Source organism: Capsicum annuum, chromosome 8, assembly GCF_002878395.1.
Source record: "Capsicum annuum cultivar UCD-10X-F1 chromosome 8, UCD10Xv1.1, whole genome shotgun sequence".
NCBI classification, from domain to species: domain Eukaryota; kingdom Viridiplantae; phylum Streptophyta; class Magnoliopsida; order Solanales; family Solanaceae; genus Capsicum; species Capsicum annuum.
Genome location: NC_061118.1, coordinates 50,744,877 through 50,759,519, shown reverse-complemented (window position 1 = coordinate 50,759,519; position 14,643 = coordinate 50,744,877). Strand labels below are relative to the sequence as shown.

Here is a 14,643-nt window from a genome sequence, read left to right as displayed (position 1 = left end):
TTTGCATACTTTGGGTTTATGAGAAGACCATGCACCGAGGAGCATCAGATACGGTTGGTTTAACTTGGGTTACCTATTTCAAATATTTGGATATCAAATGAGCTATGACCATCACGAGAGGACTTCGCTTGTAGCTGAACTAGGTGGGAGAGTGTTCGCACCGTGTCTTTCGCACTTGCCATACTGGGAATTCTAGTTTTTCCTCGAAGAAGGGGACATATCAACATCAACTTGATGCCTTTGGCTCCTCCCATGTTCATCGGTTTTAAGAGATTGATGTTGGTGCCAATACTGCTGGCAGGATTATTTCGATCTTTGTCTGCTTGCTCGAGAGGGAATGATTTCTTTGGTGGATGTAACCTGCTACTTTAAGTCTGGGCCGCAGAATACTTCTATCAACGAGCGCCAATCGAAGATAACTTATAGGACGACCCCAACATGATATAAAACCATGAACAGAGGTTGAGATTTTGGGAGGCACCACTAGGATCAGAAGAATGGTGGGCTTATCTGACGTACCTCACAGGAGATGCCATCCAATGAAAGCTTCCTGGGATTACAGGAAAAGCACTATTGAGAAGGTACACTAGTTATTTTATTGAGCTAATTGGATTGGAAGGAATCCAACCGTACGCTCCACTTAGAGTTCAACGTCAATTTGGCATAAAACAAAATATCCCTTTATGGTCGTCCATGGATCCAGCGGAAATTACTTACGAAAAATAAGTGCCTTGGGACAGAATTACGAAGCTACAGGAAATATGGATGAACATATCAGCAGAAATTGGACAAACAACTTGGTACACCTCAGAGTATTATGCATGGAAAGTAGAAGGAGGTCTAATAACACGACCAAGCTGGGAAAGGATTCCTGGGTTGGTGGACTACGACATGGTGTGTCAGGTGGCGAGGGAAATACTACCTCACATGTATCTTACCACCTCCATGTACCAACAGGTAGTTCCGGGATAGGTGGATCACATGATTCCTCCAGACGATAATGATGATGTTAAGGAAGGCACAAACGAGGAATTAGGCGACCAATCCATGAGGAATGAAGATAATTCAGACTACCCAGAGTGGCTAATAAATAATCAAGATTTCATGGACTATTTTCTGTGCCCACGAGATGACAATGACAATGGCCCCACTTGGCCTTAGACTTCCTTTCTTGTTACACTTTCTATATTCCCTAAATATCCATATGGTCAACCCCTTGTAAGCCCTTGCGGCCATCCTTGTACTTTCTTTCTAAACTAACTTTGATCTATTTTAATGTAACTATTTGAAGCCTTTGTTTAATGAAAGTCATGTTTATTCTTAAATCCAAATGTGTTTAAATAAACCGTTTATCATCAAATTAATTGTAACGTAGGCCTACCTCTGGTGAAAAGAGGCTCTATATTAGGACGTGTTTGGATGTTGTCAACTTGGCGTATATATATGTTACTTACTTGTTACATTTTCATTATTACCCAAACTAACATAGTTTTCTTTTGCTTTTTCTTTTCTTCCTTTCTTTTGTTTATTAATCCCGATAAAAAATAAAAATAAAAAGTTGATTTGTGTCGACTGAAAAACTGGTGGAATCCCAATACGACCTTCGATCGAAAGACAAAATGACTAATAAAGATAAGGCCGTGATGATCCCAGTAGATGACAACGCGGGGTTCTAAATGGCCGTCAGATACTCAGAATGATGATCAAATGGCCAATATGGCACAGGAAATTGAGGTCCTAAAGAAGAACTCCATCAAATACGGGATCTAATCAAGCTTACAATAGCTAGCTTTCCCGCTCAGCCGCAGGCTCCAAGTATTGAATTACGTCCAGGCGTTTCCGCTAACCAAGCAAGTATACCGCATGCTCAAGACCTACCAGCTTTTCAACCTACTGTCGAAACTATACCTACTTATTCATTTCCTACCCAGAACTTTACTATTCCAATCCATCCAGAAATACAACATATATCCAAGGCATATGTCACTTGTGAGATACCTGTGCCACTTATATATGCTACCGAAGCTTCTGCTTTCGCAGCATCTGCGACTCTTAAGGTTCCATATGAGGTTGATGGATATGCAAGATTGGGAAAAGATGTCCAATCAAGTGAAGAAGGGTCTATATCATCCCAGCTTGAGAGTCTAAAGCGAGCATTCAGACATATGCAAGTCACCAGGGAAACTGAAAGTTTGGACTACGATGACTTATGCATTCATCCAGACATTGACATGCCAATGGGATACAAACCACCAAAGTTCGATGTGTTTGACGAAAAAGGTGACCCGCATGCACACCTGATGGCTTACTGCGACAAGTTGGTCGGGGTAGGAAGGAACGAGAAGTTGAGAATAAAGTTGTTCATTCAGAGTTTGTCGGGAGAAGCTTTGACTTGGTACATCTGACAAGACCCTCGTAAGTGGCGTGACTGGCAGGAAATGACTAAGGATTTTATGATTCGTTTTAGATTTAACACTTAGATTGCTCTAGACAAGTTCTCATTGGCTAATATACAGAAGAAGTCATTCGATTATTTCAATAATATGCATGGCGATGGAGGACCAAGGCTGTAAGGATCCAGCCTCCTTTGGATGAAAGTGAGCTCTCCAAATATTTTATCCGAGCATAAGAGAGTGTTTACTTTGACAAAATAATGTTGATGATGGGCCAAAAGTTTGCAGAATTGGTCAAAATGGGAGATTTCATAGAAGAAGCCATCAAGTCGGGGAAGATCCAATCTATGGTTGTACTGCAAGTAAGGCCATGCAGATTGGTTCCATTAATGGTAATAAGAAAAAGAGGGAGGACGTCTCAACCGTCACACCATACTACCGATCGGGAAATTCTTCCCACCATTACCCTAACAACCCCCAAATTATTGCATACGTCCCAGTGTATAATACTCAACCGCATTATAATCCTCCTCGAGATCCAGCATACCAAAATCCACCAAGACCATACGCCCTTGTCCAAGCTCCAGCTCACCCAAATAGACCAGCCTATGCGCCCAGACCACGTCCAAATTTTGAAGCCAGAAATATTCGCACTTACACACCAATTGCAGAACCTTTGGCCCAGTTGTTTGAGAGATTGAGGGTTTTTGGTTTTTTGCATCCAATTGAGGGGAAGGCCCCTGATTCGACTTCTCAAAACTTTGACGATAGCAAGCAGTGCGCCTATTACTCAGGAGTCCAGGGGCACGAAACGGAAGACTGTTACATCTTGAAGAATAAAATTGAGTCTCTGATAAGAAGGGATATCATCAAATGCACCGTCGCAGCTCCCAATGTGAACAATAACCCCTTGACAAATCATGGAAATCGAGAAGTCAACATGATTACTCTAGAGGAGGAGTACGATTTGGAAGAAACTATTATGCCCACATGAAGCGCAGAGGAGATCACCACTGCATCCCCAGCACATCCATTTATCACAGTTCAGTTGAGGGAGCCTATAACTGTTCTGACATACCTATCGAGAGTTGTAGTGATCACATCAGCCACTGGTAGGACCGACTATGACACTAAGGCAGTCCCATGGGACTATCAAGCTAAAGCTAAGGGAAAAATAATAGACGTTGTTGCGGCTCAAGGGATGACCAGGTCGGGAAGGTGTTATGCGCCAGAGGAACCAAATCGTGGAGTTATCCAGAAAGATCAAAACCCGAAGAGAAATATCACAGATGTTGAAGCTGAAGAATTTTGAAAGAAGATGCAGCCCAAGGACTATTCAGTCGAGGATCAACTCAAGATCAAGACACCGACCCACATATCCGTCATGTCTTTGCTTATGAGTTTTGAAGCCCAAAGAAATACTTTGATGGAAGTGTTATCTGGAATTAGCATACCAAAAGGAGACAACTAGCGAAACTTTGGCCGCAACAATCGGGCGAGTGGTAGAGGCAAATAAGGTCTCTTTCCATGATGATAAGTTACCGTCAGAAGGAGCTGCACACAACAAAGCGCTCTATATTACGGTCAGATATCATGACAAGATTGTGAACAGGGTCTTGATCGATAGTGGTTTGGGTTGCAATATCTTTCTGTTCTCCACTCTAAGAGATTTGAGTGTAAATATAGAAGATATAAGGGAAAGTCAGGTTAAGGTTAGAGCCTTTGATGGGTCGCAAAGGAGTGTCATCGAGGAAATTTACTTAACACTGCAGATAGGACCAATAGAATTTCCTATCCTATTTCAGGTCATGGATGTGTCATCTAGCTACAACCTGTTGTTGGGGAGGCTATGGGTCCACATGAAAAGAGTCGTTCCTTCCACTCTCCATCAATACATGAAGTTTGAATGGGGTCATACAGAAGTTACTGTCCATGGAGAACTTAGTCATCCTATTTATTATGTCAATTCAGTCCCAGTCACCGAGGAGTTAGATGGAGCCACTTTTCATACTCTGGAGATCATGAAAGCTACAAGGATCAATGAGAAGGCAATGCCAGCGAAAGCAAAAATATCGAATAGTAAAAAGATGGTTGCATCGGAGATGTTGAAATATGGGTATCAGCCCAAGACAGGACTAGCACCCAGAGTCGATGGTATAGTCGAGCCAATCCAATTAAAGCAGCAGAAGGGTACTACAGGGCTTAGATATGAGCCCATTTTTGGAGTAGCCTGCAGTAAAGGATTTGGAATGACAGTATTTGTGCCAGCCCGAGTCCCAATTTCAAAACAAATAGAAGATGAAGATATCATAGAAGGAATAGGAAATTTGTTTATGGCCTGATCGAAGAAGAATCGGAGATAGCTTTCAAGAAGCTCACCATTCGTGATGCCGAGCCTGGAGAAGCCTTGCAGAAATGGACCATCAGCCCATCCCTGTTTCGCCAGGAGTCTTGGTAGTGTGGGACTGTTGTTGTCTTTTAAAAAAAAATTATTTTGTTTGCATGATCAATTGAGGCTTGAATCAGGCCTAAGCTCTTTTTTCACTTGCCTCTTGTCAAAGCCAGTGCTTTTATTAATAAAAGTCCTTATTTTCAAAACTTATTTTCCTATTTTCAATATCTATTTACTTTACTCGCTTTTTATACTTTTCAGCACAAATGTTAATAAAAATTCTTGTTCCACGATTATGACATGTAACGAATCTGTTGAGCAAAACACAAGTGATGAGAAAGATTACGAGGAGTAGAATAAAAGCATGATGCCTGAAAACCTACCGCAGAAGATCGAGCAACTTGAGAGTCAGAAGAAGCCTAATATCGATGAAACTGAAGTCATCAATTTAGGTAATAAGGAGACACTGAAGGAAACATGAGTCAGCATACACTTGGAAGATGAAAGGAAACAGGAATTGATAAGGCTGCTTAAACAATACATCGATGTGTTTGCTTGGTCTTACGACGACATGCCTGGTTTGAGCACTGATATCGTCTCGCATCGACTGCCGACCAACCCCTCAGGTTCACCGATGAAGCAAAAGATAAGGAAATTCAAGCCCGATTTGAGTTTGAGAATCAAGGAGGAGGTGACCAAGCAGACAGAAGCCAACGTCGTGAGGGTCAAAACTTATCCCACCTGTCTAGCCAACATCGTGCCCGTACCAAAGAAGGATGGAAAGATAAGAATATGTGTAGTCCAAAAGATGATTTCTCTCTCCCAAGCATTCACATTCTCATTGATAATTGCGTGAAACATGAGTTGTAGTCGTTTGTTGATTTTTTTGTGGGATATCATCGAATTTTGATGGACAAAAATGATGCAGAAAAGATAGCCTTCATCACTTCGTGGGAAGTATACTCCAACAGGGTAATGCCGTTTGGGCTCAAGAATGCCAGTGCAACGTACATGAGGGCCATGACTACTTTTTTCCATGATATGATTCTCAAAGAAATTGAAATGTACATGGATGATGTCATCATCAAATCTAAAAGGAGTTTAGACCATTTGGATGATTTACGAAAGTTTTTTGAAAGACTGCGAAGGTACGACCTAAAGTTGAATCCAACTAAATACGCATTTGGATTTCCCGTGGGAAAGTTATTGGGATTCATTATTAGTAGGAGAGGTATAGAGTTAGATCCATCCAAGATAAAAGCAATCTAAGACTTACCACCTTCTAAGACCAAAAAGGACTTAATGAGCTTCTTGGGAAGACTTAATTACATTAGTCGGTTCATAGCTCAGTCCACAATAATTTGTGAACTAATATTTAAGTTGTTGAAAAAAGATGCCGCCACTGGATGGACTGAAGAATGTCAGGAGGCTTTTGAGAAAATCAAGGAATATTTGTCTAACCCACCAGTATTGGTTCCACCAGAACCAGGAAAGTCGTTGTTGTTAAATCTATCCGTTATGGATAATGCCTTTAGATGTGTGTTAGGGCAGCATGATGATACAGGGAGGAAAGAGCAAGCCATTTACTACCTGAGTAAGAAGTTCACCCCGTATGAAGCTAGGTATACATTGTTGGAGCGGACCTGTTGCGCATTGACCTAGGTTGTGCAAAGTTAATCCACTACCTATCCGCGTATACCACGTACTTAATTTTGAGAATGGATCTACTCAAATACATCTTTCAGAAACCAATGCCTACCGGAAAATTAGCAAAATGGTAGATTTTGTTGTGTGAGTTTGACATTGTGTACGTGACACAAAAAGCCATCAAAGGACAAGCTTTGGCTGATAACCTCACAGAAAATCCAGTGGATCAACATTACACGCTGCTCAATACCTATTTTTCCTGATGAAGAGGTGTTTTTGCGGGAGAGAATATCTCAGAACCATATGATGGATAGAGGATGTTCTTCGATGGAGCAGCGAACTTCAAAGGAGTCAGAATTAGAGCAGTCCTAGTTTCAGAAACAGGTCAACATTACCCAATCTCGGCAAAGATTAGGTTTCCTTGCACAAATAACATGGTAGAATATGAGGCTTGCATTCTCTGGCTTAGGATGGTAGTAGACATGGATATTAAAGAGCTATTGGTGATAGGAGATTCAGATTTGTTGATCCATCAGGTGCAAGGAGAATGGACCACCAAGAATGTCAAAATCCTTCCTTATGTGCAATGTGTTAAGGAATTAAGCAAAAGGTTTACGAAGATCGAATTCAAGCACGTCCCTCAAATTCAAAATGAGTTCGTCGATGCCTTGGAGACACTATCTTCAATGATTCAGCATCCAGATAAGAATTACATCGATCCCATCAAAGTGGAGATACAAGACCAACAAGCCTACTATTTCCATGTAGATGAAGAGCCAGATGGAAAGCCGTGGTACTATGACATTAAGAGATTACTTGGAGCAGGAGGATATCCAGAAGGCACTATTGGAAAACAGAAGAGGACTTTAAGAAGGATGGCCAATCAATTCTTTCTCAACTGGGAAATCCTATATAGGAGGACTCCAGACCTAGGATTACTATGATGTGTCGATACCACAGAGGCCACAAGATGTCAGAGGAGATACATACAGGAACTTGTGGACCACACATGAATGATATTATGCTCGCAAAAAAGATTTTGAGAGCTGGATACTTTTAGATGACCATGGAGAGGGATAACATTCGATTCGTGCAGAAGTGTCACCAATGTCAAGTTCATAGAGACTTTATACGAGTTTCGTCAAACAAACTCAATGTGATAGGTTCTCCTTGGCCGTTTTCTGCTTGGGGCATGGATGTTATTGGGCCCATAGAGCCTCCTACGTCCAATGGACAGCGTTTTATCTTGGTCTCTATTGATTACTTCATAAAGTGGGTTGAAGCCTCGACATATAAGGTCGTAACCAAGAAGGTGGTAGCAGATTTTGTTCGCAATAACTTAGTCTACCGGTTTGGAATTCCATAATCAATCATAATAGATAATGGAGCCAATCTTAATAGTGACCTGATGAGAGAGATTTATGAAAGGTTTAAGATCTCTCATCGAAATTCCACGGCATATCGACCACAAAAGAATGGAGCAGTTGAAGCTGCAAACAAGAATATCAAGAGGATTTTGAGGAAGATAGTGGATGGTAATAGAGAATGGCATGAGAAGTTGTCATATTCTTTACTTGGATATCACACCACAATCAGAACTTCTACTGGGGCAACTCCCTACATGTTGGTTTATGGGTCAGAAGCAGTAATACCTGCAGAAGTGGAGATACCTTCATTAAGAATTATCCAGGAGGTTGGTCTAGATGACGCCGAATAGATTCATAGTAGGATCAAGCAGTTGATGTTTATTGATAAAAAGATATTAGACGCAGTCTGTCATGGTCAACTCTATCAAAATAGAATGATTAAGGAATTCAACAAGAAGGTCAAGCCTCGACGATTCACACCAAAACAGTTGGTATTGAATAAGATATTCCCTCACTAAGATAAAGCCAAAAGAAAATTTGCACCAAACCGGTAAGGTCCTTACATAGTTCACCGAGTACTCTCAAGAGGAGCAGTGATATTTGCAGAACTGGATGGCACAGTAAGCACGAAGACGATCAATTGAGATGCCATCAAGAAGTACTACATTTGAAGACATTAGGAATAGTAGTTATTTCTTTCTTTGTACTTTTTCATTTTTCTCCAATGTAACAGAACTACGTATTAGCCTGACTTCCCACGATGGGATACGTAGGCAGCCCACATCGAATTCGGTCCCTTCATATTTTTACCTTTCCATTGTACTGAACTACGGCCTGACCTGATTCTACTTGGATATGTAGGCAGCTTGAGTCAGGACCGGTCATATCGAACTACGTTATGACCTGATTCCTATTTTAAGGATACGTAGGCTGCCTAAGTCAGGCTCGTTCATTGCACTGCATATTTTACTTTTCTCGTTGTATTGAACTACGCCATGACCTGATTCCACTTGGATACGTAGGCAGTTTGAGTTAGACTCGGTCATTGCATTTTATTTTTCCACCCTCGAACTACATAAAGAACTGATTCCACTTGGATACTTAGGCAACCTGAAAGGTTCGGTCTTACCTCTAGGAAAATCTCCTTTGCTCATAGTATAGCCTCAGAATATAAGAGATCTCGCCGCCATAATTATCGTAGCATCGACAGTCAGAGCAGCTCCACTAGAAAGATAAAGCTACATGGGTCACGATCAACAAATGGAGGCTTAACGGATTTTTGAACGTGTCATAATCTAAAAGTGATAAAGGATTACTATATATGCTTAATATATACGTAATATTTACGAAAACATATATACATATATGTATTTTTCACCATAATTTCAACTTTTTCACTTACTGAGACTCCAGATTCGGGAGTGATTGAGCAACCGAGGGAGTGTTGGAGAATTCCGTAAACAAAGCCAGGATTCCCAAGTCGACACAAATCAACACCCCCTCCCAACTAAGAATGTTTCTTTGAGCGCAGGAAAATAGGAATTGAAAGACTACATTAAGTCAAGATTTGGGATAGGATCAGGGGCATCATGCAGCTTACCACTATGACATGAGCCAAATATTCTTCCTTTACTTTATTCTTTTTACATACATTTATACTAATCCTCACAAACTCTAAGAGTTTTATCCGAATTCTTTTGCAGGTACATTTTGAAGACCCGGGTCAGAAACTAAGAAAAGAGGATCTTCATAGAAAGATTAGGCTATTTACTACTCCCAACAAACTCCGCAAATCGAAGAGTGTCGTCTGACCTCAATAAAGTCTAGATATAAGCAAACAAAGTCAAGCTTCCGTATTCCAAAGGACTGTATATAAGAAAACAAAGTCGAGCTTTCGCATTTTGAGGACTGTATTAAGGAAACAAAGTCGAGTTCCACATTTTGAAGACTTTACATAAGCAAGCAAGGCGATCCTCTGCCATATCGGAGGATACGAATAAGCAATACGACACTCTGCCATATCGGGAGTTGTGCACCAGCGATGGGGACGCCCTACCATAAATCAAAAAATGTACATAAGCAAAGCAACACTCCTCCATATCGGAGAATCGCATTTCAAACAAACAAAGCACAGCCTGCCAATCAAAGGCCCACACCATAGCAAGCACGCAAGAAAGCAACTATCACAACAACATCAAGTTCCAATAGCAATAACATCATTTAGTTCAGACTGAAGGTCGCCTTGCCAATAAAAGGCAATTTACCATTGGGCAAATGTCCCGCCATCGGAGGCTTTACTTTTCAAACACTGCTCGCCATTCAGATGGTACTTACTTCTCAATTACTCAGCCGACGGAGGCTATTTACACTTCAGCCGACGAAGGCTATTTACATTTCAGTCAACAGAGGCTATTTACATTTTGGACGATGGAGGCTATTTATATTTCAGCCGTCAGAGGCTATTTACATTCAAGAAGATGCTCAGCCGATAGAGTCTATTTACAGTTTAGCCGGCAGAGGCTATTTACATTCCATCCGACGGAGGCTATTTACATTTCAGCCAACGGAGGCTATCTACATTTCAGTTATTGCCCCGCCAGTCGGAGTCCTTCAAAAATGGAGACAATATTAGTTTGAATATCTAAACTCTACTCTTTATATAACGATTTCAATTTATAATTTTTCAAACGACAGGTAATTTTTATCCTGTTACCTGTTTTGTAGGACCATGCAGTACAATGTAGAACTACCCTCTTAGCAGCAAACTGGGGCAAGCTAGCGGAATGTCAAACATCCCTGGCTACGTCAAGGATTCCGGCAAAGAAACTCAACTCAACTCGATTCAAGTTTTCATTTTCATAACTTTTAAGTGTCATTACCCAGTGTCATCTTAATCAAGCACTGGGACAATCTTTGAAGATCTTTAATTTCCTTTTTCTCCCAAAATCCTCAGCAGATATTCCTATCCAACGTCTCCTCATCCTCAGCTATTCTGAACAACCAATTTCGGTACTTGCACCTCTATCCTTTTCCATTCGTGCTAAAATCTTTATTATCCTTCTAGAAGGAACCCAATGTCACCATAATTCTATATTAGGCAAATTTTGAGGTTCATCAAACTTTACTACAACTCGAAATATAAATGGCCTGATTTCTTGTGGAGCCCGAGATATGTAGGCAGCTAGAAAATCGAAGCCCGGCCATAATCTTCCAAACATTTTATTTTGCCTGAGACAAAATTGGTTACGTCAACATGAGTGCCCAAAGATTTTCAATCTTCGGTCCCTCAGTAGCAACTGTTGACACTCAATTTTGACTCGTCATTTTTCCTTTAATTACTTTTCTGATGCTTCTTGGTCCTAAATAATTTTCAAAAATTAAATAAAAATAAGATTCGTATTTTTTTTTATATTTCTACAAGTTTTAATAAAAAGGGAATTTATTTTTATTTATAAAATTACTTTAATTAAATATAATTAAATATTTTGACATTAAAATCACAAAATATATATATCTTTTGGTGGTCACATTCGCATTCTTTCTAACTTTATTTTTGGGCAGTATTGTGACCTTATATGTATATTTTTATCATACAAAATATATTTTTATAAGATGTACATATATTATTATTATATTCTTATTTTAATGTATTTTATTATATTCTTATATTTATATATGTATATATATACATATTTTGTTAATAGGAAAGTCGCAAAATATTAAGTTAGACTTCTGTACAAATTATGTCTGTAAACTAAAAAAATAATTTTTAGAATATCAGAAAGCATCGATAAATTTAATTTCAATAGAAAAAGAGTATTCGGGCTAACAATAGTTCAACTTCTTTTTTATTTTATTTTACTTTTCATCCGAACCCAACTCTTATTTTATGAATTTCAGCCAAGAGCTCGAATATCAGTCCAAATCAGTATAATTTCTATGCCCGCTTCGTCATTCTACCTTAACGAATATTATTTGACCCAATCTGTCGATTTATTTTGAATCCGATGGATCTCGAATTTTCAAATATATATATATATATATATATATTATAATTTACCTTTTTATATATTTTTAAAAATTTGAACTATTCCGATCAAATACCAAACGGATAAAACAATAATCAATTCTTAATTAGCTTTTTGTGTATTTATTTATATATAATTTATATTATTATTTTTAAGATTGCTATTTTTAAGACCGTCTGATCTTTGATCAAACGGATCAAAATGGATCAATATATGCAAGGTCAGTGCATTCAATAAAAGAGTTCACGCCTTTGCTTTGGCAGAAATACGCGTACTCTCTTCCTAAGAAAATATTGATAGGTCTCCGTCATCTCTTTCCCAAAACAACAACCACGATGGCCTCCTTCCCCTCTTCTCCTCTTTCCCTTCTCCTCTCACCCCAAACGAGAAACCTTAAGATCTCCGTAGCTAGCCATCGTCTGCCACCTACCTACACGAATCTTCCATTTCTATCACCCTAAGCCAACAAATCATCAAAAATCAGTCCCTAATTTATGCAAAAATGAAACTTTCTGAGGATTTGCAGCTAAAGCTTGATAAAAACTGAAATTTTTGTAGATGGATGTCATAATTTTGAATTCAAATCTCATCTCCATAAAAATGTGCTTCAAATTCGGACTTTGGATTCCGGATTTTGGCTATAAATAGCCCCACAATCGCCATCATCAGGATCAAGTTGGATATTAAAGGAAAATCAGACTACATTCACAAAAGTTTCACTAGAAAAGTCACAAAAAAGTTTTTAATTTCTTCGCTTAATTTCGGTGTTTGATCGAGTCCTGAAATTCGAGTTTTGGCGGCCGGAATACTCGACAAGAAGCCCGAGTTTGCTGCACAATACAAGGTACGAATCCGATTCTTTTGAATTCATTTTCTTTTTCCTCCCTTTGTGCATGTCGATTCTGTGAATACGAAATTCATTATGATTGCTAATTGGTGTTGTGTTGCTGTCTTGGCGTTACGGATGGGAGTGTGGTTATAATTTTAGTTATTTGCTCCGTGAGCATGTCATTTAGTTTAGATTTTGGGTGAAAAAATGATTTCTGGTACAAGTTTTAAGTTGTCGTTAATCCTAGTGGGTCTAAATGTGATCGTTCATCGGGTTTAAGTTGTTGTTTGGGCGTGGGTGGATAAGTATTAATTCTGGTAGTCAGTAGAATTAGGTGTACAATGCGAATTTTTTATCAAGCTTATATTGGTTTTGACTCAAAAATTGATTCGTGTATAAATGTGTGATTCTCTTGTTGTTCCGTTTAACCTATTTTGCTTTTGCCGAAAAACACAACTTTTGCAGTCATATTATGTGTATGTAGGAGTCTGTGAACGCGCCTCGCTCTTCCCTTTACTCTCTTTCCTTTTAAATTTCAAATACATGCTTAATATGGTATCACGAATGACTTTTAAATATATACCATTCCTTTGATTGTGTGAATTTCCCCTTCCTGCTTTACTTTCTCTTCATCTCATTTTTTTATTTTATTTTTATTATTATTTTTAGGACATGTTGTTTTCTGTCGTTAAGTTTTGTTGTTGATGCCTTCATCGACCTCGGGAATAGGATAAGTCTAACTTCGTGAAATCGCCTTTGGTTCAAAACCAACTTTTATGAATACATGACCGATAAATACGCTAATGGTTTGGGCTGCCTCAGATTAAGTTCATATTAGCACCTTTGTTCGTTCCCTGCAAACTAAGTTTAGCATAGAGCTTTGAAGTTGTCCAGTTGCTTGATGTGGTTGCTTTAAACATTAATATTGTTTGTTGCTGCATTTGGTCCTATGAGCAAGTATTCGGGTCTTTCAAGATCACATTTATGTATATACAAGTTCTTGGGCACGAAAATACAAGACATAATTTGGTTTGATTTTCAGTTATGGTACTGCTGTCCGTTTTTCTGTAAAATCAGGTCCGACAACAAGATTTTATTTTAAGTTACATGGTTGTCCATTTTACGTAGATATGGTTTGGGGTCGTTTATTGGGTATTATATCAAAGTCTATTTCGATTCGTTTGTCGTAAAATAGACATCTCCTTATAATAAAGATAGGAGTATAAATGCAATTTCAAAGGGAAATATATTTTTGTAATTGAAATAAAATGTTTGGTTATAGTCCTTTTGCAAAATACTTAATTAATGAGTTTTATCACTTTAATTAAAAAATTTCAAATAAATAGTTATAAATAGGTTTCAACTAGTCAACCCTCTTATGTTTTCAAGTAGCTCATCAATCAAATTTGTTTTTTCGTTTAACTCAACATAATCTAAACGTTTATTACACTACACTTATTTCTAACGTTATTTAAAGTTTTCTGATTTTACAAATCTCCATACAGAAGGTATGTAGGCATTCGTACACTACCATAAGGAATATTTTTCACTATTACTATTCTTATTCTTACTATTGTACTATTATTATATATTATCATTTGTGTGTTATATCAATTCTACTACCACATTTTACTTTACTCGCTTTCAATATATTGAAATCTCATAAATCAAGTAAATTTTTGCATCTTTCATGTACTCTCACATATATACATATTAAAGTTTATCTTACAATGAATGAACTCTCGCATACTTTAGAGTATACTTTTCTATTTTTATAACGACTTGTTTATGTATTTGACTTAATATACCTTTAAACATATTTTCATATAAAATTATGACGCTTCTATATTTTCTACTACAGGTATAATAAAGGTACTACTCTTCTCCATATTTCTGGAAACATTCATATATGTATTTTGCAATTTTCATATTACGTGCTTGTATATTCTAGTATTACATCTTATATACCTTGAATATCATTTTCGAT

At 38.3% G+C, this 14,643-nt stretch overlaps 1 protein-coding gene across 1 annotated transcript; it reads left to right on the top strand.

Annotated features, from left to right (window-relative positions):
- Window positions 1–6,749: 6,749 nt before the first annotated feature.
- On the top strand, window positions 6,750–7,376 carry LOC124886589. Its single transcript, XM_047395415.1, has one exon. It carries the CDS (start codon window positions 6,750–6,752, stop codon window positions 7,374–7,376), a length of 627 nt encoding a protein of 208 aa, XP_047251371.1.
- Window positions 7,377–14,643: the final 7,267 nt, after the last annotated feature.

Coding starts and splice junctions, on each gene's coding strand:
- LOC124886589 (XM_047395415.1), top strand. CDS start 6,750: ATGTTCTTCGATGGAGCAGCGAACTTCAAAGGAGTCAGAATTAGAGCA.